The sequence below is a fragment of the Fonsecaea multimorphosa genome, assembly GCF_000836435.1.
Source record: "Fonsecaea multimorphosa CBS 102226 unplaced genomic scaffold supercont1.5, whole genome shotgun sequence".
Taxonomy (NCBI): Eukaryota; Fungi; Ascomycota; class Eurotiomycetes; order Chaetothyriales; family Herpotrichiellaceae; genus Fonsecaea; species Fonsecaea multimorphosa.
The window spans coordinates 1,376,915-1,404,050 of NW_015971639.1; the positions used below are offsets into that span (position 1 = coordinate 1,376,915).

The window sequence follows — 27,136 nt, forward strand, 5'->3', positions numbered from 1 at the left end:
TCAACACAAGTGTGCAGATCAGACGAGAGGACATATACATGCCTCCGTCCATAGCACCAATAGATTGGTCCAGTTTCCGTACAGCCTACGTCCCCGTCACTTTAGGAACTTACTGAATGGTTGATATCGATCGTATGGCGGGTATAGATAGAGGCAACTCGAATGCATACAATCCGTCCCCCCATCCACCCCTTTGGCCGAAATTCCACTTCTGCAAACAATCCTCGTCTTACCCCATAGATCATCGCTTCTCGCCTTGCGTTCCTTCAGACCAACGAACGAACCACTCCGCCTTGCTACGGAGATGTCGTTGGCCTCCTCCTCCCATCTCCTCTCCCGTGAACATGTAACTTATATTTCTTCTTTCTGTAGATAGGTAGGTAGGCGGGGGTGACACCACTAGGGAAATACCCTGGGATGCTGGTCGGGCAAAATCTCAACGGTCATGTAGAACCTGTCTCCAAATAAAATTCAGTCACTTCCTCCCAAAAAATAAAGAACGCTCAGAATGCCGCATGATCGCTCCCCGTCTCACTGCCGCCATCGCTCCTCGTGTCGTCCCACTGCTCATTTGAATCCCACTCGAAGAGATCCTGCAGCCGCAGTTGGGAATTACTTTCGGCGAGCACCACCACCTCTTCCAGAGACCCGTCGTCTCGCTTCCTCATCTTCTTCTCCTCCACAGTCCACTTCCCCCGCTCCTTGAGCAATTCTTCCAGGTCGCGCTTCATGCCCTGGGTAAACGTGTGGTTCTTGCCCAGCATCTTGAGGCGTCCCTCGAGAACTTGCCAGTACAAGTCCTCCGTCAGGTCCACATGGCCCTGCCGCTGATACAGCAGGGCGAGTAAGCGGAGACTCTCGAGTCTTCGGGGGTGATTGTCGCCCAGGGTGTCCTTCGAGTCCCTGATGGCGCGTCTCAGGACGGTTGCGGCCTCTTCGATACGGTTCTGCCGCTCCAGCGCGCGATGCAGATTCGTCAGCGCCGAGATGGACTGTAGGTGTTTGGGCCCCAGCACGGTCGATGAAATCTTGTAGACTTCCCGCAGGACCAGTTCGGCTTCGGGCAGATTCCACTCCACATTCAACATGAATCCGTAACAATACTTGGACGCGATGGACCGGGGATCTTCCGGGCCGTGCTGCTGGACAAACTGCTCGTGCACCTCGTGGAGCGTTTGGCTTGTGATGTCGCGGTTTCGCATCTGTCCATTCGCCACGTAGACCATCCACCGCACAATGGTCGCGAGCGGGTGGCTCGGCCCCAATAACCGTTCCGCGACCAGATACGCACTCTGCATGATCGTCTTGGTGATCTCGCCTTGGTCGTGCATCTGCAGGATCTGTAATGTCTGATTGAGCGCCAACAAGACTTTGGGATCTTGTCGTGGGACGAGCATCTTTCTAAATTCGGCGTCGGCATCGGCTAGGCTTCGTTGCGATAACGTATGGTTGCCCCGTCGCAGATAGATGCAGGCGGCGAAGCACCGTGCGACCCACTTCCACGAATGCTGGTGGCCTCGCGAGCTAGCAGGGATCGAGATGGTACTTTCCGGGAGATCCTGCGTGGCATTTAAAATGTTGCGAGGTAAATGAGGCATCTCCAGGTTCGGTAGACTGATAAAGTGCTCTCGGGTGGATTCATGGCACGTCGGACAGATCTGTTCATAATCCATCGAGTCCTCGGACGAGCTGTCGGTGAACAAGAGCGCCCAGCTCCGGATGTCATCGTGCCCGCAAAGTGACTTCAACGACGGGGCATCGACCAGTTGCAGGGCCATGTATTCAACGTCTCGGCCTAACTGGCTGCAAGGCATGGCGGGGCTGGTGTCATAGACAGTGCCAGCATGGCGCACCTGGTCTTCAACGGTGGCCAGTGCTTCGTTGGCGGCAGGATAAGTATATGACCGAGCCGCCGACAAGGGGCGATCTTCCGGAGAAGAGACGACATGGGCGCGTGACGACGAAGATGGTGAAGTATCCGGCGAGTACGTGGTAGCAGTGGTGGTGGCGCTTCCTTGGGAAGGAAAATAAGGACCACGCCCTTGAGGCGGTGATACGGTCAGCGGGAAATATGGCGAGGCTGCGTGGTGGGGTGACCACCTCAGCGAAGGACTAGCAGGGGAATGATGGTGGGCGAATGCCGAGGTGGGGGCTGTGACACACGAGGCTGGTCCTGGGGCACTTGAGACCGACTCTGACGCAGCTCCTCCTGCCCTAGGCGAATCCTTTGCTGCGATCTCGGCCGGCGGTGGTCTGGTGGGAGTGGATGACGGAGGCGGTGCTTCTTCGGCCTCTGCCTCAGGCTCGGGAGTATAGGCTCGGACATGAGCATATTGCTCGTGTTGTTGGTCGGCGGCAGAACTACATTTGACGTTGGCAAGGGCAGAGGCGAGGAAGTCCTCCTCGGTCATCTTCCGGCCCTTGATGTATTTGTGAAGGTCTTTGAGAGAGCGCTTGTGGCCATGGATCACAAACGCCGTCGAACGTTTACCGCTTTTTTGGCGGGTGTGGTGCAGCACCGCACCTGCGAGCTTGTCGTCAGCACAGGCAAAGCCAAGAGCACCGGTCACAAGCAGAAGAAACAGAAAAATATGCTGGCAAACATGACTACGAATCATTCAAGAAGGGGGCAGTGTAGACTTACATATCTGATAGTCCTTGTCGGAGTAGTTCTTAGTGATTCCCCACTGCGACAGTCGGGCTTTATACATCCGCTCCCTGTTTCAAGGAATCAGCAAGAATGCACGGGACGTTGAGCTCCAGAGAAGAATCAGACGAGTGGCTGGGGTTTCGGCAGCTTTTGCCCATACAAGGTCAACTCACGTTGCGCGGAAATTGTGCCGGTCTAATAGTATTCTCCTGACATCTCTCAAGGGGTGCTTCTCATAAAGGATCCTGATCTCCTCCTTCACCGCTTGCCATTGAGCGGGAGCGGGGCCTTCGCGCGCCTCCAGTTGAGCAGAAGAGGCGGGCGCCTGGGTTGATGCTGGTGGTGCTTGAGCAACATTGTCGACGGTCCATCCACGAGGATTGCCCAGGCTCAGGGCCATTGACTTGATGTTGTTCTGCCGTGCTCAGCGATCATCACTGCCTAAAGGGAAGTTAGGAATTTTCCAAAACCCGCCGAACCTAGTCAGCTTTTTTGCAGCAAGGAGAAAAAAGCTCGACAATAAGGAAAAGCTTTGCCTGGCCTGGTCCGGCTGTACGCGGTTCCTGTGGGCAAGAAAGGAAAAAAAAGGAAAAAAAGGGTAATGTGTTGCCTTGCGAGAAGCGGCCTGTCACAGAGGAAGTCGACGAGGAGGGGTAATTTGGGTGGCCCGTGTCGTGGCCCTGGTAGCCCTTGATGAGACCATGCATCTCAACAGCTACAGGTGCTGGTGGGCAGTGGTGGCCCAGTTCCAAGGGCCCGTTGGATATGCAAAGTCCCTTCTGTAGCCCAATCAACGCCCACTCCGGCCACGGCGGCGTGGGTTTAGCTTGACACGTAGCCGACAAAGTAAGATTGCGGCCAAAACAAAGGCTGAAACCCTGGCTAGTGAAGGCCCCTCGACGGCGATAGCGGCCTCCAGCCTCGAGCGGTGCGCAGGATCATCACCCGGGAGCACATTAGGAAAGGCAAAGACTTTCTGTGGAACTTCAGGGGGAGCATCTGATGTTTTTAAATACTTCCGGTGCGTCACTGTCATCGGGCAATCCCCAGAGAAACCCTTCTTCGAGGCATCCGGGTTACGGTTCTTCCCCGGTCCTGCCGCTGGACTGGCTCGCCTTTTCCCCTGGTTGGACCGGCAATCTGTGTGGAACTTTACGCCAATAAGACGATTGATTGCTCAAACTGAACTTGAAGAGGTTTTCTTCTCTCCCTTACCATGACACTTGGCAAGTGCCCAGTCTTAGTGTGGCTGGGAGGAGCAATGGCAGGTTGCTTCAACTGCAATCTATTGACGGAAGGCACCAGCCACAATGAGTCTGATCCCAGAGCAGAAATTACGGGTAGGTACGTATACAGTGGATATGCTAAGAGATGGTAAAAGGAACAAGGTTGGTATTCTAGGGCTCGCATACAAGGAAGCGGATGCTACCTGGTGCCCGCTTCCCTTCCTTTCCCCGTTACCATCCGCTGACCAAAGCCTGTTTGATGTCCACCATCTGGCCTGACTGTCCAACCAATCCAATGCTTGCACAACCATAGTCTTTCGATATCAGCTTCATCAATCAATCGGAAAGTTTGCGTTAATGGATGAGTAAGGCTCGGTCCGAATTCTAAAGCCGCCATATGACGAACCCGTCTCCGTTGCTGTCCATACCATAAGCACAGGTTCAACTTCCCAGAATATACCTGTCGGCATTATGTTTAACTCAATCTGCGAGACCCATGGATGCTAGACGAGGACGATAACAACCTGCCCAAACGACTGTCGGTAAGACATTTGGCCACCGCGTCGAAGGGAGCCCAACACCAAAGGCGGGGCTAAAAGAAATAAAAGATTCAGCAACTGATCCAGATCGGTCAACGGTAACGGTAGGCAGAAGGGAGGCTCCCCATAACAAAAGCTGTCAGCATGGTAAAGGTCAATGAGACACTGGAGATTCTCGAATGGCATTTGCTGCTGTGTGGCTGAAGCTTTCTGCCGCCTCCTTTGGTTGTGACTGTAGGCGAAACCGCTTGGCGTCCTCCTTGTCCCTGTTCTCTAACAGGACCAGTCTATGGGATAAACAAATCGCCCCAAGTGCTCTCGTCTGAGCTAACGACCAGATCTCCGCCCCGACTGGTCAACCGTTGAGGGCCGACGATCTTGGGCACCTTGTGGTCGAGGAAAGTCCTCTTTGGAGTCTGTCGAGCCTTGTCGCGTTGCTTGGGGAGGGTAGTGTCGAGTTGTCACCGCCTTGTTTGCGTCGAAGGTATCAGGGCCGGGCTGTGATGGGGGTTGGGGGTTTGATGGCCCACGACTGATCATAGACTGCTGATAAGCTGGCGGCGGTTCAGACTCATGCGGCGCAACATTTGCATATCCAGTAGACTGATATGCACTGGGCATGTACTGACCAGGTTGTCCCGGTCTAGGCGCAAACGTTGCGGTGTTAACGGTGATGTTGAAACTCGGGGAGGGTTGGTCGGGTCTTGTTTGTCCTTGATAGTACGGACTCGGGCTCGGTTGAATGTTTTGCGACTGAGAATGGGTGGGATACTGGCTATACTGAGGTTGAGGCTGATGGTACGCAGGTTGCGGAGGGCTACCGGCCATGGTTGATGTAGCTCGCTCCTGCCGCCCTGTGTCAGCAGGCTCGTTTGTTACTTCTCGTTTGCCCCGAGGTTGCTGAGGTCGATTGGTGCCGCCTTCTGAAGGGCCTTTTTTGGCTCGACGCCTGGCAGTATCCGATTCTCTATAGTCGTACGGATCTTTTCTATACTCTCCTGCGAAATCAAATTGTGTCAACCCTTGTTGTTATGCTTCTCCCCAAGTAGGAACATGCATACTGCTTTGTGTCTCCAAGTCCCAGTCTTTAGAATCATTGATGAGATCGCGAATGCTAACCTAATCGCAAGGAAGGCGCTCAGTATTGGGGCCGGACTTCGCACAGTGGGAGAAGGCTCTTACGGCATTGAGCGCTCTTTTCGCTAGGACGCTGAAACCTGTTCTTGTTTTATCCTGGAGATGATCAGTCGAGACAACCACAAACTTGACCGGGGCTGAACTCACCGTGGGATGTTGGGCCGATGTAATCTTTGCAGTGCGATCCACCCATCGTGTAATGTAATCGACCAGCACGGCGGCGTTGATGTTTTCACCGGGTACGAAGAAGTGTATGGGTTGAAGGTCTTCATCGCTGTCGTCAGAGTCATTATCGTCGTCGCGCTTCAGCCTCTTGCCCGACTTTGAGGGTTGTTTAGGCATGACGATGGTAGGTCAGAGGAGCGTAGGCTAGAAGAACACGGATCACGGGAGAGGCTGTTAGCAGCGGCGCTCCGAGTCGTGATGAACCTCGGTCGCAACGCAGGCTAGCGGACTCAGGGCGAGGGCAATGGGAAATCGAATGAGCATGCTTGAAGGGATGAGGCGGATCCAGACTCGATGGGAGCCAAAGGGAGATTAACCTGGAAGACTCAGAGGTGACAAGATGATGCCTGGTTTTGGTTTGCGGCAGTTCAAAAACGCAGCCGCAGCCGATACATTTGCTGGCAGCTTGTCAGTTGGCCAGACGGGGTGCCGCAGGCATGTGCTGCAGGAATGGATGAGTTGTCAAGCAGGTTAAGTAAGAGCCACTGGCCGTCTGGCACAGGATCTGATTGCATGAGGGAAGCAAATGAAAAGGCAGAGTTCAAGGGCTGCGAGCGCGAGAACACATGATGCCCAGTGGGCAGCCAGGGCGACAATACCCCGCCGTCGTGCAGCACCGTTGGTGTATTTGCTGTTCGCTTTGAAGCTTGCCTTACCTGTCTGCTCCGAAGCGTGCCCACTTCTCGAGTCCCTCCAGCACCAGACTTGTTTCCAAGAACGTCACCCTCGGAGCGAGGTCCTCCGTGGATTACCGCAAGCGTGCTCATTGATGCCAGCACGAGGTGGGAACCCCCAAATCTTTGGCGCGTGTTTTTAGCGATATCTCAGGAACCAATGTGGCGGCTCGTTGTTGGATGATGGAAGATGGAAGACGAGCCGTGAGGGGCAGCAAAGCCCCATTCGAGCAGCCAGAGGCAAGGAGCAATCGGCCGATGGGCTCCCAGGAGAAATAATCCGCCTCAACCACCAGATATCTAACCGGTGAAGCCCTGATAATCAGATCTATTTGAAGTAAGTCATTGCCCTGGGTGTAGAGGGCAGCGACCCAGGATTCTGGCACGTAGATGGCGAGGGGCCGTTGGATGATCGTGGATGATCGAACGTGTTTGGTGCTGTCAGATTGGGGTCGGTCTCCCTGCAACGGCTTCACAAGGAAATGACACGCTGTGGGAATGTCGCCATACTGCCGAGCTGTGGGGCCGGATAAATCACCGACCAAGTGGAGGACAGACTGACTAGGCAGAGATTGGAGGGTGAGGAAGAGGGGTGTCCAGTGGAGGGGGCGAGGGCCACAATGCCTGATCGAGGAGCTCCGAAGACGGCCAAGTAACGGGTTGAAGTTGTGTATATATGGATATCCATACACGCAAATGTCGAGATCGTTGTCGAAACAAGGTTGTCACCATGTCAACGGCCCGGCAGGCACTACCATGGTCGACTCCCACACACCGCAGCCAGCTTACAGTACAAGCACGAAGCCTCCGACGTTAATGATGGCTCACCGCTTCTTCTCGGCCGCAGGGTCTGTTCCGGCAAGATCGACTAGTCGCCCAATGTGCGACTAACAGAGTATTGACATATAGCCATACTAGGGGTAGATATTTATGGAAAAGAGTGAATGGCAAAACGCAAGCAAGAGATGACGGCAATTCCGTTGAGGTCTCCAAAAGGGGAAGCCAGCCTCGTCCGCAACAGGTGCTCTTGACCACCTCAGTCCTCATTCTCCCTACCTGGGGTATTACTCCCAAACCCCGCCTCACCTTCACGCCCTCCCTCTCAATGAATTTAAGTCTGTGGTGCCGGCAGCTGGAAGCTAGCATCCTGGGTCAACGGGATGCTGGTGTTGATTGTGACAACCATGGTTGCATTGTTATATGAGAAGGTCGAATTCTGGGCACCAGGGATGTTTAGGCTTTGTGGCGCCGACCCCACGTTACAAACAGTGATCTGTTCGATACTGACATTTGCTGGATAGCTGTAGTTTCCGGACATCGAGAAAGCTCCGTCGGTGTATGTAAAGTTGATGAATGTTGTGCTGGGTTGCTCAATCATAAGCCCGTCGTCAATGTAGAGCGACCCATTAGCCGTTCCATCAGTGCCCGGTGCGATCAAGAGATGGAATCCTTTCGTACGCAACTCTGTTGTAGTGTTTGCACTTTGCACTCGAAGAGGGAGGATTGCACCGCCGCGAACATGGAGGGGAATGGTGGTGAAGCTGACGTTGTTCAAGGTAACCATCGACCCATTACCTTGCACCGGGCTGAACCCATGGTTCCAGTCGTAGAATATGTCGTCAGGCAGATAAATCTGTACTGTGGTTTTATTCGCAGCCGTGACTGGAGACACCAGCAATGAATCCCCGAAGAAGAATTGGGCATCGATGCCAAAAGTCTTCGAGTCTTGGGGATAAAGGTAGAACATAGGGTTCAACACAGGCTTTCCTGTTTGCGTCTGGGTCCAGAAAGCAGTATAGAGATAGTCGAGAGCACGGTAGCGAATGTCAATGGCGTTTCTCGACGCTTGTGCTGTGGTTGGCCAACGGTATGCTTCTTGAGGTCGATTTCCGGCTTCGTTATGATTGCGATAGAACGTCTGGAAAGCTCCTAACATCATCCAGCGCGCACAGAGCCGTTCGCTAGAGTTAGTACTATAACCGCAGACATCGCTGCCGACCATTGGAAGTTGGAAGATGGATGCAAAGTTCAACATATCCGAGATACTGATCTCGTAATCATCCCAGTCGGAAACGTTGTCCCCTGTCCAATGGCCGACATGGGCGCCAGCTCCAAGGAAGGTGCTGCGAGTGATAACCAATGGTCTCTCACCCGGACGTCGATTGAGAAGTGCGTTGCGTGAAGTCGAGGACATCATAGTCCCGTACATGTTGTGTGTGTCGTACTCAACCAATCCATTGTAATGAACAAGATTTGTGTTCAATGTCTTGTTTGACAGGCTACCCGCAGCATTCTGTATCATATAAGGAGGGTTGATGAGCTCCCTGCCCGGAAGACCTAGCATGTTGCCTGTAGCTGGGGTTTGTCGCTTGGAATTTGATGGTGGTTGGAAATCCGCAGGAAACCCGGGGAGGGCAATATCCGGACCACTTCGCAGCGCTGGTGGCTTTGGCGGGAAGCCATTTTCTTGAGCAAATGCGCTTGGGTTTGAACATGGATAGTTGCAAAAGCTAGGGAATAGTTAGCAAGCCAATGCGAAATGATAGGACGGCTCATACTTTGAGGCTTCGTTCATATCAATCCAAAGTCCAGATATGTCTACCCCAGTCTCGGGGCTGAAGAACGATGCAAACTCGCCATTCCAATAATCCTGGGTATCTGGATGAAACCAATCTGGGAAAACGGTTGGGCCGGGCCAGACCACGCCCTCAAATACGGATCCATCGGCTCTCTTCATGAAGACATCAGAATGATTGCCGTTGTTGAACGCCGAATAATTCTGATATGCGACTGCTGGATCCACCATCATGATATAATGCTGCTGATGGGCGTGGAGGTATGCTACCAGTTCGCGCATCTTATGCAGAGGGAAACGTTGTGGATCCAAAGTGAAGACCTTTCGGGCGTCCTAATTCCCATGTCAGCGGTATCCTAGTATGATTTCGGTGATCTTACCATATAGTCAATGTCCGTCCACATGGTCTGAGGGTGTTAGCCTAAATCCTCGTTCAAAGAGGGGTTGCTTACCTCCAAGGGAATGTTGGCGGCGCTATAATTGTACACAACTTCGGCCACTTCCCAAACATCTCTGTAGCCATATCTGCATTGGTGGAATCCGAAGGTCCAATACGCCATCATTGCCGGCTTGCCAACGACTTCGGAGATTTGCTCGGAGACTTCGATGGGAGAGGGTCCTGCCAGGAAGTAGAAGTCGAGGACACCCCCGAGGGTGTTATATTCCAGGTATTGACCAGCGGTGTCGTTAATCTTGATATCCATACCGTTCGAATTCAAGAACAGCACACCATGCGTGCCGTTCGACCCTCGGTGATCCATGTAGACTGGGTGATTTCCGTACAAATTGGTACCCGGAGGGATTCCGTAGGCGTCGCGTGACCACAGAGTCCGGGTATAGTTGGAAGTGTTCAACCTGAAGTGATCCGAGTGCTCACCGAGCCCGTATAGATTCGGATGGCTAGGCAAAGAGGTCCGGAGTCTGAGATATTGCGATTCAAAGACGATGGGGGATCCGGACGTGTTGAAAAGCACCTCTCCTGATGGCCGAGACACAGAGAAGCTGAAAGGGTTCTCCGTGTAGTCAAACACAAGCTGAGCATTGGAGGCTGTAGCACCATCTGTGGCATTTGGGCGAGGAAGAACCGAGTCCGGAACCTGATAGACGGTCTTGTTCTGGTCCTCGATGATGACATGGAGCCTCGAAGCTTCCCAGCAGGTCAGCGACCGAACACCGACGGTTTACAGACAACAAGCTTACCAGATTGATACTCCACGGTGAGGGTAAGGTTATGTAAGTCGGTGCCATAGATGTTACAGGCGGGCCCGGCGAGATTGAGATCAGCTGTCAAGCCATTCGCAGTCTGCTGGACGTTGCTAGCACGATAGCCCGGGCAGGCCTTCTGAGCGACGACCACCCCGGCAGTAAAGAGGCCCAACAGGACGGAAGTCAACATCATCTTCGCCAGGAGGTGATCCCGAGCAATGAGTAGATGGATGAGGTCCAATACACAACTGAGGTTGGGTGCCCGCCCTCTTTAAGAAGCACAGAAAAATTTCTGCTCGACAAGCTTGCCCCATGCCTCCGCCCTGATGAATACATGTTGGCCAGAGTCATGTTCTCCTGCTGGAGCTGCATGAAGCTGCATCGACTAGTCGCCATCCACAACGTCAGAGCTCGAGTCAACAGTCGTGGAGACGGGTGCTGCCCAGAGGCAAGAAGCTCCCCAGTCATCCAGTCAAGCTCCAGCTTACCCCACAGAGTCGCATTTCGATCAAACTGGCGCGGAGTTGCGGGCTGGAAAGGGCATGCTGCAGAAGACGGTATTCTTGTGGAAGATCCGGGTTCAGAGTCCAATAGAAAGCCTGTGGTGCCTGACTAGAAGCTCCCATGACTTCGTTGCAGAATCAAAAATGGTTAAAATGCGGAGGAAGAGGGACGAAGTGACATTGGGAGAGCTTGAGGGGCTACATTGCCAAGCGGTAACATTGAATAATTCCACCGAGTATTTTACCCAGGCGAGCAAGAGAATGGAGTCAGTGCTTGAAGGGGTAAGGACCTAGGTAGGAAGTGATGAATTGGGTAGAAGCACAGACGAGGGTCTCCATCGTGTTGAACTCCGTATTCGTGTTGGTCTCCCGTGCCCAGACAGGGCTTGTTCTGACATTCCTCCTAAGCCATACAGCCTTATCATGCTCACGCAAGGCTGGCCATGTGCCCTGCTACCGGTAACTTAGCTATCTTCTACACTTACATAGGAGATCTCCTCTCACGGATAATGTCCTCATTGACTGAATATGGAAGGTCAGGATAGTCTCCATAATGATAAGGTGGGGATCTCCTAACTCTCTGGAGCCGTCGGCAGTCGGCCGAGGGGATAGACGACATCATGCATATAGACAATATACACATACCTACCTAGGTATATATACACGCGTACCTCCAACAGCCATGAGCCACCACGAGAGACACAGTAAGTTCAAAAGGCGAGGACAAGGTTAGACGAGCCATACACCGCAAAAGATGGGGCACCTCCTTCAGCTTCTCGCACTCTCGCTCCTCTTCGCCACTCCCTCCTTTGCGCAGACAAATCCCATTGATATCCGCGAGGCAACCATCTCCAGCATCCACAACTCCTTGTTCTCCGGCCTCACCACATGTCGGGACATAGTCAGCGCATTTATCGCCCGGATCGAGCGCTTTAACCCGGATATCAACGCCATCATTACCCTGAACCCAGATGCTCTTTCAATAGCCGACTCTCTCGACCAGTCCCTTTCCCAAGGCAACGCCACAGGTCCACTCTTCTGCATCCCCATCCTGCTCAAGGACAACTACGACGCCCTGCCCATGCCCTCGACAGGTGGGTGCCTGGCCCTGAACGCCTCAACGCCCACTCAAGACGCCCCCGCCGTGCGTGCCTTCCGCAACGCCGGCGCCGTGATCTTAGGCAAATCGAACCTGCACGAACTTGCGCTCGAGGGCCTCTCGGTATCCAGCTTGGGCGGCCAAACCATCAATCCCTACGACTTCACCCGCACGCCGGGAGGGAGCTCAGGCGGCACGGGCGCCGCAGTTGCAGCCTCGTTCGCCGTGTTCGGCACGGGGACGGACACGGTGAACTCGCTACGCAGCCCAGCAAGTGCCAACAGCCTGTTCAGTTTCCGTCCCACTCGGGGCTTGATTTCTCGCGCGGGCGTGATCCCCATCTCATACACCCAAGACACGATCGGCGCGATAGGGCGATGCCCGCTGGACATCGCGACAGCCATGACGGTCATGGCCTCGATCGGCTATGATCCGGCAGACAACGCGACGTCGGCGATCCCGCCGTCGGTGCTGGGCACCGACTACACGACATTCATACCACAAGGCGTACGGACAAACCTCACGGGGATCCGCATCGGCGTGCTCGAAGGGTTCTTCAACCGCACGGCGAGCAATGAGACCACACCGGTCAACGACGCCATGGACAACGTGATCTCGGTTCTGCAAGCCCAAGGAGCCATCGTGGTGCTGATCAACGACACGACGACGTACAACGCGACCTCCATCTCGGCCCAGATGGACGTGCAGACGTCCGAGTACCGCGAAATGCTCAGCCACTACCTCTCCAGCGACAACCTCACGGGACCACACCCGTTGACCATGCCGCAGCTCTACACACCCAACCAGACCACCCCGGAGTTCTTAGTGATTCCATCACAATACTCATACGTGGAGACAGCTCTAGTCTCATCGACATCCAACACCTCCTACTTCCTCAAGCAATCCTTGATCACCAACCTCACAAGAGCCCTGCACACCACAATCCTCTCCAACCAACTCACCTGTATCATCTACCCGGAACAAAAAAACCTAGTCGTACCCATCGGCTCGCCCAGCCAGTCCGGGCGCAACGGCATCCTTGCCGCCTTGACGGGCTCCCCCGTCATCACCGTTCCCGTCGGCTTCTCCCCCGCCTCGAGCACCGCGCCCATTGGAATCCCCATCGGCATGGAGATTCTAGGCCTGCCCTGGACCGAAGGTACGCTGTTGCAGATGGCCAAGGCCATCGACGACGTCTTGCATACTCGAAAAATGCCCGTGACGGCGGGATTGAACGAGACCGTCGAAGTCACCACGGCTTACGCCAGTGTGCCGCGGGTCGTGCCGCTGGGGGCGAAGAATATAGACAAGGCAGCCTATCCTCTCGGCGTGTACTGATCCAGTGAAGAGCTAGCTGAGCTGTGGTTCTACAGGCTTTTACCATACCGATTGTATATAGGTATCTACGTAAAAAGTGAGAAAAGGGGAAAACAAACTTCTCGTACAGTAAAAAAGGAATATAAAAACATCCCATCCCACGCACATCCTTTCGCCCATGAAAGCATAAATATGACCTAGAATTAAGAAACTTCCAGCCCCAAGCCAGGATTCCTAACAATGTCCCTCGTACCAGGGACCAGATGAATCAAAGACGCCGAGCCGGCTTCAGAAATTCAATAACACAGTCTACTATCTGACAGACATAGAGTATTCAATTCCGATGAGGTGACCACCACTCCATCTCCTCTTCCATCAAGAGGTATTTGACTGACAGGGATCTCGAGTTTCCGTTTCTCATGTCGGTCGGTGAATACCTGGTCCACCAGCGCAATGTCGCCCTCTCCCCGTAAGACCTGTGTCACTTATTTCTCAAAGTCGGTTCCCGCTTCGTTCGTAATAGCTCATCATGTATTAATACTCTCGTTATTGCCATGTAGTATCTGTGGTATCTCGTGTCTCAAAATGCCGTCATTCGTCATTGTTGCCATCATCTCTGCCAGCGTAGCCCATCTCAATCAGAATCCAGCACACACCATGACAGTCAAGCAGTCCATCCCACGGATTGCAATCCATCCACAGAAATGGCATCCATCGCGTCGTAATCAAGTTCTAGCCTTGACCAAGGAAGATCGTAATCTATTTCATCACATTATGTCCTCCGAGCCCATCGTTAGGTCCTCCTACTCCGTCGCCACCGTGGTCCCACCACCTCCTCCCTGTTTCCTCAGTTCCTCCTCGATGAGGCTTTGCTTCTTGACATATTCCATTACAATCTCTTCTTCTGTTCTCTCTCTCGTAAGTTCTTCCTGGCGCCTCTTGTCTTCCTCCTGCGACGCAGTTATCGCCCGTTGTAATTCCTCGTCATGCTCTGTGTCGTCGACTATGGCTTCCTCGGTTGCTGTGACCGGCTCTGTCTGTCCATTCGTGGCCCTAAGCGCGGCCTCACGTTCTGTAAGCTCTTCCTTCTTTAATTCGTTCTCGGTGTGTAGCTTTTTACTCTCCTCAAGCTTGCGCACGAAACGTTCGTCGTAGTCGGTGTCAACTCCAGAGTCGCTGTCATCTAAATGGCCGTGATGTTCATGCGCCAGCTCTGGATTCGTCGCCTGAGTTTGCTTGTGCTCTTCCAGACTCTGGGCGAGAGCTTTTTCGAGTTCGGCGTCATGCTCCTCCTCCGGCTTCTCCGTGGTAGTGGACAAGGCGCCGTTCTGTCGAGCATGTTCTTCTTGGGCTTTCTTGAATTCTCGGATGCTGGCTTGGATGGCTTGTTGATACGCTGCATCTGAGTACTTGTTCGGATCATGACCTGAACTGTGCAGCTCCCGGAGACTCGCTCGCAGCGCCCTTTCAATGACAGCATCTTCCAGTGGGTTGCCCGTACTCGTTGAACTCACGGAATGCTTAATTGCGTGCTCATAGTCAGTCAGGGGGTTGTCTTGGGACTGTGAGGCCGTGCTGTCACGGCTGAGTGAAGAGTCCAGGCTGGAGAGAGAATGGGTGTGCCTGAGATGGTGACTGGTTTCGTGGTCGAATGGACAAAATTTGCATCGACTCTTGATCTTGCCACCGCTCTTGCTCTTTCTCCTCTCTTCCTTTTCAATCTCTTTTTCACGGCGTTGCAATTCCTTTTCTTCCTTCCTCAATTGATCCCTTCGTTCAGCGAGAGCCTTTCTTTCATCCCAGCTAAGATGTCGAGTATTTCGGAATCCGTGGACCAATTCAACCGAGTCCGTGTTGGTCCTCGTGATTATGTGACTTTCAATTGCCACCTTGCGGTCGTTGCCGTAGAGTTGTCCATGCTTTCGGGTCTCCAGCCTGCCATCTTTCCAGGCGGTGACAACTCGTTGTCTCTCCTCTGGAGAGCTGTTCTTCCAATCCTCGAAACCTTGAGCTGTCCGAGCCGCAATGATGTAATTCTGCACGGAGCTTCCAAAGTGCTTCGAAATCTCGCTGTAAATACCCTTGGCAGTGTACCCTGGGAGCCCCCAAATGCCTGCCGCTGGTTTGAGGACCAAGCCACCGATGCCTTTGGCTGCGCCTTTGAAGAAACCGGCGGCGCCCTCTTTCTTCGCACCTGCTAATGGCTGAGTGACAAGGCCCGTGATACCGTCATAGAAGCCATATGTGAACTCCTTGCGTGCCACGCGCAAGCCAGAGTGAAGACCCACAATCTTTTCGTTCTGTCGTACGGTGTCATCTCCGTACAACTTCGGTGCATTATGGAATCCTTTCGCAAGAGACAGTGTGAAATCCATGGGTGACTTGACTCCAGCAGAAATGATTTTCCCAGCGGCTTTGGCGCCCGAGATTGCAGTTTCCAGCGAGACTTGCCCGACCTCTTCGCCGACGCAGGGGTCATGGTTTCCATTTGCAGCCGGCGAACCAGAGCGGGAGCGGGATCGGTGGTGAGACAAGCTATGATGCCGGTGATGGTGGGAAACTTTGGATGATCCATCCGCCGACAAGACGGTGGAAAGGGATGAAGGTGCTGCCGCCGCCGCGGTTGACCCTGAGGAAACTGGCTGGTCGGATTGGACAGGCGTGATGGTTGCCTCTGTCGCACTTGCGACCTCAGAAGATGGGGGCTCTGGGGACATGACGGGTGTAGAAACACCACTATTTGAACGTCTCTCGTGGATTTCTTTCAATTCTCCCGAGGCCGTTTTCAAAGACTTGAGAATCTCGACGGGGAAATCAGCGATACCCATGGAGAGATTCCCTAGAGTGCCGATCAAGGCAGCTGCACCGCCTGATATTGGCTCCCAAGGGCCGTCCTCCGTCTCATACTCTCGAGGTCGGTAGAGTTTTAGGTCCGAGAAATCCAGCAGACCCTCAGTCCCCAGGACAGTGGCTGCGAGCGGCGACAGGCGAATATCAGTTCTCTTTACACGCCATACGGCAATCCGCGACGGGTCCAAAGAGCATCTGAGGTTCGACAAGTGCAACTGCTTGTGAAAGGACTGTGCGCCAGCCTCACAACCATCCTCTGCCTTGATTTTCGTGCTCAACTCCTTTGCGCGCTCAAGCGACTCCGGCTTGAGTGCCTCCAAGATCGAGTGCGCCAGCTTCTCAGCGTTCAAGTTCTTGTACGCAATGGGCACCGGGCCTGCCCCAGCTCTGGCGGTCATTGAACCCCAGAATGGTTGATCACCAAAGAATGGAACTACCACCGTTGGTCGACCGGCCAAGATGCCAGCAGCAGTTGTACCTGCACCGCCGTGGTGGACGACGCACGACACATGTTTGAATAGCCAATCATGCGGGCAGTTGCCAATCATGAAGACACCTTCTGGTATTCCTAATTCGTTGGCACCAAGCCCGCCCCAACCCTTGGACACGATCGCCCGCTGGCCAGTCTTTTTAATGGCATCGAAGATCATTTTAGTCATGGCATTTGGGTCGTCGACCACGATGGAGCCGAATCCAATATAGACAGGAGGCGGTCCGGCAGCTAAGAAATCTGCCAGGTCTTGTGGTGGTGTATAGTTCGTGGATAGGTTCAGGAAGAAGAAACCTGATATGTCGATATAGCTACCCCAGTCCGCTGGTTTCGGGATCAAAGCGGGAGACCAGCAGTAAGTCCAGGGGATGCGCAGTCGGCTGACCATGCCGGGCGCCCACATGATACTCACTGGTTCCAAGCCCAAGCTTCTCTCCCGAAACCTGTTGATAACATCTCCCAAACCTTGCCAGGTCAACATGTCCACCAAGGCATAGGTGACAAAATTTGTGACACTGGAGTCTGTATTCGAAGAGATGATGTTGGCGAGAGGATGTGGAAAAGACTGCGTTGGCGACCATGGCATGGTGAACATCAGATGCAGGGGAATACCCAACTTCTCTGCGATATGAACGTGAGCGAAACTTGGAGGGTTGGCAATGATTGCATCTGCAACGAAGGGCTTCAAAGTCGGATCCATGCCGAAGGACATTGCACTGTCAAAACTGCGCGTATCCATATTGTCATCGCTTGCGGGCATGCCCATGCCGTCTCCAGCCTCAATGCAAGATCTCCAACAACCAGTGATGATTTCGTAAATGCCCTTTCTTCGCTTGCCCACGTCACCATTTTTGAGAGAGTCCATACCGGGCATAAGACCGGGATTCTTGACCATGAACGCCATGAGCTCGGCGGGATCGCCCCCAATACTGAAGAATTCCAGGCCATTCTCTGTGACGAATTGTTTGAACGTTGGGTGGGTGGCGACTCTCACACGGTGCTTGTATTTGTTCTTCAACACCTGACCCAATGCCACAAAGGGCTGCACATCTCCTCTGCTGCCCACGATTTGAATCACAATGTTCATGGGCGGTGGAGGCAGACCATCATGATCGTCTCCCAGTCCCTCGGGTATTTGAGGCTCTGCTGCGGGTTTCTGCCTCGACAACTCCAACTGGTGGCGCAGAGCAGGCAAAAGCATGCTCGCGAGCTTGCCCTTGTGCTGGTTGATGTTGATATTGACCCGGCCATCAGTGGCTATCCGTGCGCCTGTGTTGAGGCCATTCTGACTTATGTCTAGCTGCCCATAGTCGGCGCCATTGTAGGCTGGTGGAGGGACCTCCTCCAGATGGGGAGAGACGCCGCCATGATGCCGTATATGCCCTTCCGGCGAAGAATTGGACACATTTGGCTCTCTTGGACTATCAGACGCCTCCTTTTGGGCAGCTGCAGCTGCGGCTTCCGCTTCTGCTAGGATGATGGGAGGGACAGGTTCGCCATGTCTCGGCGGGGTAGCTGGAGGATCTGAGTTAGACATTATCGCACCTAACGAGGCATGAAGGATGGACTAGGGTGATATGAAGAGGAGAGAGGTCGCCTTCGGCCGGGGAGAGAGAGTAGGAAAGCAGCAACTAGAGGGGGCGAGGAGTAGGCAGGCTGCGAAGGTGAGTACGGCCGGGAGGGACGCTGAGGGTCAGTCACCGGTTCGGTCACTTGGAGTCAGGTGGGCATGAGCGGTGACAGGGTCGCAATCACTGTTGTGGATGATACAACAGGAAGGCAGATCTCGAGGCTACCGGCAAAGGGTATTATCATCATTTCTCTTGTGTCCAGGCGACAAGCAGACATGATGATGAGGGCTCTGCAACACACCCTAGCAGAGAGAAGATGCTGAGCTAATGCCGCTGTGACAGCTTTGCGGCTGCACTGGGCGACACTTAACGCTACGGGGTACAGCTAATAGCCGGCTGATAGGCGTAGATGGTTCATTTAGGTGGTCGGGGCCCAGAGCATCTTTACCCGTAGAGCGCGGGCGAGTGCGAGCCCGGGGGCCTCCTTCCAGGAACGGCCAAAGGCCTGTCCCCCTCCTTTCACTGTGGAAGCTGAATCAGCAGAGCTAGAGTCAGCACCCACCCGCACAACCCTGTTCTTTATGCCGCTTCCAGCAATTGACATGACGCTCCCCGTTGTATCTCGTACTAATATCGATTCTAGACAGATCGATTCCGAGCTGCCCCTCCTCTTCAAACTCTTGCCGATGCAAGCAACTCACATAAGGCTGAGGGAGCCACTGGACGCCACCGTCTAGCCACTTAATCATGGCCAAAGCTGAGGTAATCCCAGGTAATCGAGCCTATACAGGGCCTTCGACGTTCTGTCTACCTACCTAGGTACCTATGCTCCCTGCTACTGCTGCTTCTTCCAGCTTTGTGCGATCCCTTCCATCGTCTCGAACGTGATCTCGCCGTCCCCTGCTGCCTTTTGCCGTTGCACTAGCCTTGCGATAAATCGATCAATCATGCCCACAATGTGTGCTCGACCCGCGCTTTCAGGGTGCCAGATCATGCTACAAATGGCCGATCCTTTGATTAGCAGATGACCTCGAGGGGTTGTATTGCTTATGGAAGCAAAATTAGTGTGAACTCACGGATATACCGAACCATAGCCTTTCCCAGGGCCTTCGTCCATCCAACTTTCATTTTCCCATAGCCAGTCAAACCTATCCCACCACATCTTTTCCACAATGTCAACTCCAACGTAGCCTTGGGTGTTGGCCGCGTAGGGATAGAAGCCGAGCTGTAAGAGACGTCAGAGGTGAGATTATTCTCGTGGACTCAAGGTGACTTACAGGCGTCATATCCTCTGTATACCAGCTTGAGGGTATCTCCACCAGAGCCTTGTTGGCTTCAGCAGTACCTGGCTGTGGCTGTTCCGGTATTGGGGTAGGAACCATCCAACTGCTGGCATCCTTCTTGTAGTCCGGGACATGCGGCGGCTCTTGAGGGAAGGGATTCACCAGGAAATAAGGCAGAGAATCGTGGGCGTTCATGCTGCTGTCATAAAGAAAGTCGTGCTCTTGGAGAAGCCGGACGGTTGTCTCGCGGATTTGGTATAAAGGTGCTCGATACCCGACCGGTTTCTTACCTTGTCTGAGCGCGGTGATCAAGCCAATACATTTCTGCAGAACATCCTTTTCCTGTTGAACGGTCATTGCATATGCGCCCTCGTGGCTGTACCCATGGAGTCCAATCTCCGCTCCACTCTCGGCGATCTCGCGCGCCTGCAACGGGAATGTTTCAAGACTGTGGCCGGGGACGAACCAAGTGAGTTTATCGGAAATACCGTGCTTTTTGAACAATCGCAGCAGCCTGCCAACCCCGACGTTGGCGCTGAAAATACCAGCTGAGTAGTCGGAGAGTGTGTTCTGGGGATCATGACCTGTCCCCAGATACCCGGAAATGGCGTCAAAGTCAACAGAGAGACAAATTCGGAGTCGCCGTCTTCTTTTAGCCGGAGTCAATGAGGTCGGTATGGTGGCCATCTGCAGCTTAGTTTCCTTTCCACTGTTTCCCAAGATTTGCTCCTCTCGCCAAATGATCCGACCTTCCATCCCGCCGTCAACAGAAATGCACTCTCCGGAGATATGGCCAGCTGCACGGTGGCTAGCCAGGAACGCCATAGCTCGCGCGACGTCTTCGGGCTGTGCAATCTTCTTCAGCGCAACGGTGGCCTGGCATTCTGCCCACATTTCCCTTGGGTCGTCCAAGCGATCTCCAATGAGAGAGGTGTTGACCCATCCCGGAGCTACAGCATTGATCCGGGCTTTCGAATTCAGGCGGACAATTTCGTTCTTCACGGTGCGAACGAGGCCATATTGCAAGCCTGCCTTGCCAGATGCATATCTGCCGAATCTTTAGCATCCTTCGTGGGAATTTTCTGGAGTACCTGTCCACTAACTCGGCATGCCCTTCCTGGCCAAACTTTCCAGTCTCAGAACCGGTAATGACGATGGAAACGTTATCTAGTTCACTTCCTTTGGCATCTTGTGCCTGCTTCACCGAGAGCAAGAAATGCTTGACCGTTAAAAATGTGCCCTTAACGTTATTGGTATTGACCTTTCGAGACATGAGCGCAACGATCTGGGGACAGCTCCCTGGGATCATTCAAACCTTGTCCCATAGACTCTCCCCTATCTCCCATATTGGTGGATGAGAGCTTTCATCCGTGATGCCGGCATTGGCAATCAGGATGTTCAATGGGCCGAAGTGGTCTGTTGCAGCTTGGAATGCTCCAGAGACAGACTTTTCCGACATCAGGTCCCCCTGAGTCGTGAAAAGCCTTGAAGACTGCTCTGGTGATGAACATAGCTTTGACTCATCGATTGATCTTCGGTCAAATGCCGTGACACGACATCCAAGAGCTGAGCGCGGTTGTCAAAATTGTGTCGAGGCATACCTCTTGGAGCGGCGCATACCGAGAAATTCCTTTACTGCAGCACCTCCAATTCCACCAGCTGAGCCTGTGATAAAGATATGAAGACCCTCAAGTCCTAGAAACGAGCTCGAGCTCCCAGCCATATTGGACTTGAAGAATCGCAGCGATCTGTACGATACCCGACCGCTCTCGCACAAAAGGCAACAGTTGGACGTCTACACCATCGACTTTTCTTCAACGGACATGTCCGTCTGGCTGTTCGAGGCTGAGGATGTGGAGTTGACGAAGCCGTATGAGCGAAAGTGCCCCCTAGTAATCACCTAAGATACGGCTGGGGTCGATGATTCGATTCTCATGACACCTCCAGCGCCGGGCTCGAACCGCTTCACATCCACGCTGTCTCATTGTCTACCAAGGCTCTGGGAGAGTTTTTATGGAAAGTTATGCCAATGGTGGAGAACTGCGCTGGCCTCGTGGGCGCCGGGGGAATGGTTCTCTCCTGCCTCATTAAAGTTAGCCTCCCAGCCCAGATTACCTGGTAAGCTTCGAGAAAACGGTCGATGAGTGCCTGAAGCTCGATTTCTTACTTGACATTATTTGGTGTCAGTTATCTCTGCGCCGGCTTCCCTATCTGAAACTTGGTTTGCATTTATCACTTGTTTCTAAATTTGCCCAATCGAATCCTGAGAGGCGTCGTCCTCGTGGCTCGGCAGCGATTGGGACAAGCACCCCGTCAGCAACAATGACTGAATCAATCAAGGAACACGGACTTGCGCTGATTAGTGGCTGTCTTCCGGTATCAGTCCCGCGCGCAGATCCGAGTTCCCTTACCATCATACATGGTCTGCGTTCTGGAGGAGATGCGCAATCTGACTGCCTTGTTCCCAGAGATGCCGATAGAGAAGATGAGTATATAGCAGCGTTTAGTTTCTTCTTACCTTTTCTCCTCCTCCATTATTTCTACCATTGCCAAGCTCCTGCCGACGATTGCAAACATGGCGACCGTGGATGAAAAGAAAGACCCTATTCCAAATGAGGTCGCAACTGACTCTCCATCTTACACTGCGGACAATGCAGACACGGGTTCTTCTGAGCTCATCAATGCTTCTGGTCACGTACAGGAACTCGAGCGAAACTTCAGCCTTCTCGCCGCTGCTGGAGTCGGGCTTGTGGTCGGAACTGTGTGGCCTGCAGTCGGAGGGTCGATCCTTGTCGCCATCTTCAACGGCGGGCCTCCAGGAGTCATCTATGAGTTCATTGTGGTTTCGGTCTTTTACTGGATAGTAGCGGCGTCTTTGGCAGAGTTGGCTTCAGCTATACCCTCTAGCGCCGGGGTTTACCATTGGGCTTCAGTTACTCCAGGTCAAAAATGGGGTCGCGCGGTCGGGTATGCTCCCTCTTCAAAGGGGTTGGTTGTTCAATATAGCTGACCGCCTGGAATTACAGATTCTTTGCTGGATACTGGAATTGGCTGGCGTGGGTATTTGGTGCAGCATCCATGAGTTCCATTCTTGGTTTGTGGTCCCTCCTGCTGAACAACAAGCATGCTCATTCTCGGCAGCGAACACGTTCGTGCAGATGTATGCTCTGGAACACAGCGACTTCACTGTGAAGCGGTGGCACGTCTTTGTGACGTATCTTGTAAGTCAAGAATTATCGCTGGAGCAACGTAGACTCAATAGCGAGCATTGGCTGACGACGATTTAGATCGTAACCTGGATTGCCTGCCTGTGCGTCTGTTTCTTCAACAGGGCAATGCCGTATTTGAACACCGTGGGCATCGTCCTTCTCCTGTGCGGTTTCCTAGTCACTGTTATTGTCGTGTAAGTCTTATCCTGGCTGTGAAAATGGAACCCAAACTGATCGTCTCCAGCGCCGCAATACCAGGATCGGGCGGCCACCCACCACATGCCTCGTCCAGTTTCGTGTGGACCGAGTGGTCTGCAGATATAGGATATCCTAACGGATTTGTCTTTGTTGCCGGAATGTTGAATGGCGCATACTCTGTTGGAACGCCAGATGCCGTAAGGTTCGTTCGAGAAGCGCAGCTCTCCGACGGTAAGGGATATCGTAATCTGACCTTGCACTTCACAGCCATATCGCCGAGGAGGTACCGTATCCCAGCAAGAACATACCAATCGCGATCGGGTTGCAAATGGGCATCGGATTCGTCACTGGACTCTGCTATGTTATTGCGATCGTAAGTTCTCGGTCTCGCAGACTTGGCCAGAGCCGCCTTGCGGTCAGTAGGCGCTGACAGAGACTTCCAGATGTATGCAATAAACGACTACAATGCTCTGTTCACAGCCCAATTCCCACTTGCCGAGATCTATCGACAGGCCACCGGGTCGGCCGGCGGTGCTATTGGGTTGCTGATCCCCTTCCTCTTCTGCATCGCAACCTGCTTGGTCGGAGTATACATCACAGCTGGCAGGACACTGTGGACGCTCGGACGTGACAATGCAACTCCGTTCCCTCACTACATTGGCAAGGTGTCTAAGAGATTGGAGATGCCACTCTATTCAACTCTTCTGTGTGGCTGCCTTGTGACAGTTCTGGGCTGGTGAGTGCCACAGACACATTGCTTGGTGTAACTGGCTAACGATGGACGCCACAGCATCTATGTTGGGAGTGCAACGGCCTTCAATGCATTCGTGGGTAGTTTCGTGCTGATGTCTTCCTCAAGGTATTTCAGACAGGATCCCTAATTGAGATACCCGCCTCCGGGATTTGCTGACACGAGAACAGTTATATCGCAGCAATACTGCCTCACCTTCTGACCGGTCGCAAGAACATCAAATTTGGCCCGTTTCGGCTGGGAAAATTTGGTGTCGTGCTGAATACGATTGCATGTGGATACATGATCGTGTGGTTCGTGATTTACTGTTTTCCCTTCGCTCTGCCCACGGACGCGGAAACCATGAACTATGCATGTTTGATCTGGGGAGGTCTGACTATTTTTGTCACGGCTTGGTGGTTCCTTCATGCGCGGAAAAACTATGTTGGGCCCAAACCCGCCGGCGGAGTTGAACATGAGGTTGAGCATATGAGAAGACCTAGTGTAGAGAAGCGAGCGTCGGTGTAGGTGGTGCTGGTACACACAATTATTATCTCAGTGTTCTGTAAATCAACAGCAATTAAAAATCAATTTGACAAGTCCATCGAGTGTGAGAGTGATGAAAGCTCAGCGTACGCGTCGAGGGATGATAAGTCCCCCGGTCCTCGGATAAATTTCGGAGCCTATCTTCACGTGATCGACAGATCTTGGCAAGAATTTATCCCACAACTGAAAATCGAGCCTCCACCAGATCGCAGCAACACACGAGGGATCCTGTCTCAAACACTCGACAATCCGCACACTCACCAGTTCGCCCAACATGTCCGACAACGGCGAGGTTGAAGTTGAAAACCCAACCTCTGGTTGGCCCGTCCTGCCCAAAGATGTCATGCAAGAGATTGGGAGCGTCAAGCTCTTCGGGCGCTGGAGTTACGAGGATGTCGAAGTCAGAGACATCTCATTGACGTACGAAAAAGCCCCCGGTGCACTGCGCAGGAAAGGAAGAAAAAGAGAACGAACTGACGTTTGGACAACAGCGACTACATTCAAATCCGATCACCCGTCTACATCTCGCACTCGGCCGGTCGATATGCCGCAAAGCGCTTCCGCAAGGCCCAATGCCCCATCATCGAGCGATTGACCAACTCCCTGATGATGAACGGTCGCAACAATGGCAAGAAGTTGATGGCTATTAGAATCGTGGCACATTCGTTCGAGATCGTATGTCCTTCCCACAATCCTGAAAAGCAAAGGTCAAAACCAAAACTGCGAGGAACACAAAATCTGACTCTGTGTCGTGTATATAGATCCACATCATGACCGACCAAAACCCCATCCAAATCGCCGTCGACGCCATCGTCAACTGCGGCCCCCGCGAAGACAGCACCCGAATCGGCAGCGCAGGCACCGTGCGAAGACAAGCCGTCGACGTGTCCCCTCTCCGCCGCGTCAACCAGGCCATCGCCCTGCTCACCATCGGCGCCCGCGAGGCGGCGTTCCGAAACGTCAAGAGCGTCGCCGAGTGCCTCGCCGAGGAGCTGATCAACGCCGCCAAGGGAAGCAGCAATTCGTACGCCATCAAGAAGAAGGACGAGTTGGAGCGTGTGGCCAAGAGCAATCGGTAAATTGCGGTTGCGGTTGCGGTTTCAGTATGGGATGGGATATTGGGTGATGATTCTTGTTGCTCTAGGAGAGAGAGATCCAAATCATGGTACGAGGTACTGCGGACTTGTGCATTTTCACATGGCAGTCACAGTCAACTTCAAGCAATGCAGATGATAAACGGGTCATTGCCTGCTCTCAGGGCTGCGGAAAGGCATCAATCGAAAGTAGCAACAGGCACGGCTGACCCATGAAAATGAGGTCTTGCGACTGGCGGCATTGCAGCAGATTCAGCGCCTAGATGATGCCAAATGTCCACAAAAAGATTTCGAAATGGCAATGAAAGTTTGACAGTTGCGTTGTCAAAACTCCTATTTTCTCCGCAAGCCTCTTTCCAATTAATGGGGTGATTTTTCTATGTGCGGTGTCACATTGCGTCCGTCTCCGTTTTACGAAATTTCTAGATTACACCGGAACTACGAAATTTGGAAGGTGAGGGAACGTTGAGACAGAGCAGCAGCGACATGAAAAGGTACCTAGGGAGTGGATTCATATTCTGGTACCCCTCGCTATCATATTTTCGCCGTCTAAGCCCAGGTCCATCCCTCCCCAATGCCATGCATCCATTCTCTCTCTAGGATCATGTACCTTGACTATCTTGGTTTGTGAAAGAGAGTCATTGGACTGTCCGTTGCTGTTGTCTGGACCTTACTTCGCTGTGTTGGCCGACTTCCTTTGCCTTGTGCTCGCTGGGCTGGTCCTGTTGACGAAGTGTTCCGGTTTTGGCAATCAGGCTGCTTGATGCTTGATGCTTATTGCTTTGCATTGTATTGCATGACCACCAAGACTTCGCAAGCACCTGTCCAAGCCAAATGCCGCCCATCCCATCTCAGCATTGTCTCGGATATCCATTCCTTGTCCTCTTTCTTTTGAAAAGCGCCCACCTCAGATGGCAGCCTGGGGGAAGCAAGCATTTTGACGGCGCTGTCTTCATGATTCGTACCAACTGAGCCATTCCTCATATCTCCCGAGGATGGGGGGGATGCAGCTGCCTGGTATCCCCAAAGGCCATCATGACATTCCTGGCGCGTACCTCTCTCATGTACGCATCTTGCTCTGGTTGCTTGTGGTTGAAATTCCCATCATCCGAATCGGGCCTTCCGAATAGCCTCTGAAATGCGAAGCCAACAGTGACAGACGCGGCGGCACCCAAGATGCACAAAAGGACAACAACCTGGTCGGGGATGCCCATGGTGAATTCAAGCTTGATGGATCGGCGAGTTTGATGAATAGGAAAGCGGGGGAGTCGAGGTCTCTTTTGTCGTGCTGGCGAACTTTGGACTGCCTTGGTTATTGGCGGACAATATTGGATTTGTACAAGGTTATGCCGATGTTCAACGACAGAAGACCGACTTGGCTCTTGGAGCGATCGAGCCCTTTTGTGTCGTGCTGGCAGGCTTTGAATACTGCCTAGGTTATGCGCGGACAGAGGATTTGGGTAAGGACAGGAGGCTTGTTGAGGTCTAACGACAGGAGACCGACCTGACTTCTGGAGCGAGCGGAAGAAGGCTGACTTCAGTAACAGGGAGAGACGGAAAGACACTTATCCTGGCGCCAGGTGTGATCTGGACACCTGCCCTTCATATACCACGATGCAGTCCAGGCCCAGAAGGCGCAATTTCAAGGCGCGGCAACATAGCCAGTGCCGTCAGGCGCAGTGTCTCGGATATTCAGAGCCCGTCTTTTGCGAATCATGCATTGATACCATGCAAACAAGGTTGGAAGCCTCATCTACCACAATTCCTGCTTGTCCAACGCCCTAGAAGACTCGCCTATTGATATCGAATTGACGGAAATGGAAAAGTGCAAGCCAATATACTAACCTGTTTCGATCGAGAACCCGAGCGAGTCGAATCGGCAAAGGTGCTGGAGCTCCACTGGGGTCGCGCATATCCCACAACGCCCCTTGGGCTTTGGGCGCAAAAGTTTGATCCCCTGCCTGCCCACCACGGCGTGGATATGGGATTCGTCCGGTCGGACCAGGGGCGGTAG

At 53.2% G+C, this 27,136-nt stretch overlaps 9 protein-coding genes across 9 annotated transcripts; 3 read left to right on the forward strand and 6 right to left on the reverse strand.

The window, feature by feature from the left end:
• Window positions 1-503: 503 nt before the first annotated feature.
• Z520_03722 (uncharacterized protein) lies at window positions 504-3,050 on the reverse strand (the record flags this gene model as incomplete). Its single annotated transcript, XM_016774232.1, has 3 exons — window positions 504-2,524; window positions 2,645-2,718; window positions 2,824-3,050. The coding sequence occupies 3 exons, from the start codon at window positions 3,048-3,050 to the stop codon at window positions 504-506; spliced, it is 2,322 nt and encodes a 773-aa protein (XP_016635178.1).
• A 1,692-nt stretch (window positions 3,051-4,742) lies between these two features.
• Window positions 4,743-5,894, reverse strand: Z520_03723 (uncharacterized protein; the record flags this gene model as incomplete). Its single annotated transcript, XM_016774233.1, has 4 exons — window positions 4,743-5,413; window positions 5,477-5,534; window positions 5,598-5,648; window positions 5,700-5,894. 4 exons carry the CDS (start codon window positions 5,892-5,894, stop codon window positions 4,743-4,745), a joined length of 975 nt encoding a protein of 324 aa, XP_016635179.1.
• A 1,668-nt stretch (window positions 5,895-7,562) lies between these two features.
• On the reverse strand, window positions 7,563-10,425 carry Z520_03724 (uncharacterized protein; the record flags this gene model as incomplete). The annotated part of the gene is made up of 5 exons (XM_016774234.1): window positions 7,563-8,961; window positions 9,010-9,359; window positions 9,407-9,433; window positions 9,479-10,173; window positions 10,227-10,425. 5 exons carry the CDS (start codon window positions 10,423-10,425, stop codon window positions 7,563-7,565), a joined length of 2,670 nt encoding a protein of 889 aa, XP_016635180.1.
• Window positions 10,426-11,489: 1,064 nt separating this feature from the next.
• Z520_03725 (uncharacterized protein) lies at window positions 11,490-13,172 on the forward strand (the record flags this gene model as incomplete). The annotated part of the gene is made up of 1 exon (XM_016774235.1): window positions 11,490-13,172. The coding sequence occupies one exon, from the start codon at window positions 11,490-11,492 to the stop codon at window positions 13,170-13,172; it is 1,683 nt and encodes a 560-aa protein (XP_016635181.1).
• Window positions 13,173-13,954: 782 nt separating this feature from the next.
• On the reverse strand, window positions 13,955-18,028 carry Z520_03726 (uncharacterized protein; the record flags this gene model as incomplete). The annotated part of the gene is made up of 1 exon (XM_016774236.1): window positions 13,955-18,028. The coding sequence occupies one exon, from the start codon at window positions 18,026-18,028 to the stop codon at window positions 13,955-13,957; it is 4,074 nt and encodes a 1,357-aa protein (XP_016635182.1).
• An 869-nt stretch (window positions 18,029-18,897) lies between these two features.
• Window positions 18,898-21,068, reverse strand: Z520_03727 (uncharacterized protein; the record flags this gene model as incomplete). The annotated part of the gene is made up of 6 exons (XM_016774237.1): window positions 18,898-19,057; window positions 19,139-19,287; window positions 19,340-20,393; window positions 20,449-20,606; window positions 20,661-20,911; window positions 20,966-21,068. 6 exons carry the CDS (start codon window positions 21,066-21,068, stop codon window positions 18,898-18,900), a joined length of 1,875 nt encoding a protein of 624 aa, XP_016635183.1.
• Window positions 21,069-21,920: 852 nt separating this feature from the next.
• Z520_03728 (uncharacterized protein) lies at window positions 21,921-24,010 on the forward strand (the record flags this gene model as incomplete). Its single annotated transcript, XM_016774238.1, has 9 exons — window positions 21,921-22,312; window positions 22,372-22,439; window positions 22,487-22,566; window positions 22,633-22,748; window positions 22,799-22,954; window positions 23,020-23,125; window positions 23,196-23,488; window positions 23,543-23,611; window positions 23,674-24,010. 9 exons carry the CDS (start codon window positions 21,921-21,923, stop codon window positions 24,008-24,010), a joined length of 1,617 nt encoding a protein of 538 aa, XP_016635184.1.
• Window positions 24,011-24,302: 292 nt separating this feature from the next.
• Window positions 24,303-25,107, forward strand: Z520_03729 (40S ribosomal protein S5; the record flags this gene model as incomplete). The annotated part of the gene is made up of 3 exons (XM_016774239.1): window positions 24,303-24,448; window positions 24,520-24,703; window positions 24,790-25,107. 3 exons carry the CDS (start codon window positions 24,303-24,305, stop codon window positions 25,105-25,107), a joined length of 648 nt encoding a protein of 215 aa, XP_016635185.1.
• A 789-nt stretch (window positions 25,108-25,896) lies between these two features.
• Window positions 25,897-26,336, reverse strand: Z520_03730 (uncharacterized protein; the record flags this gene model as incomplete). Its single annotated transcript, XM_016774240.1, is given in 2 exon segments — window positions 25,897-26,166; window positions 26,178-26,336. 2 exon segments carry the CDS (start codon window positions 26,334-26,336, stop codon window positions 25,897-25,899), a joined length of 429 nt encoding a protein of 142 aa, XP_016635186.1.
• Window positions 26,337-27,136: the final 800 nt, after the last annotated feature.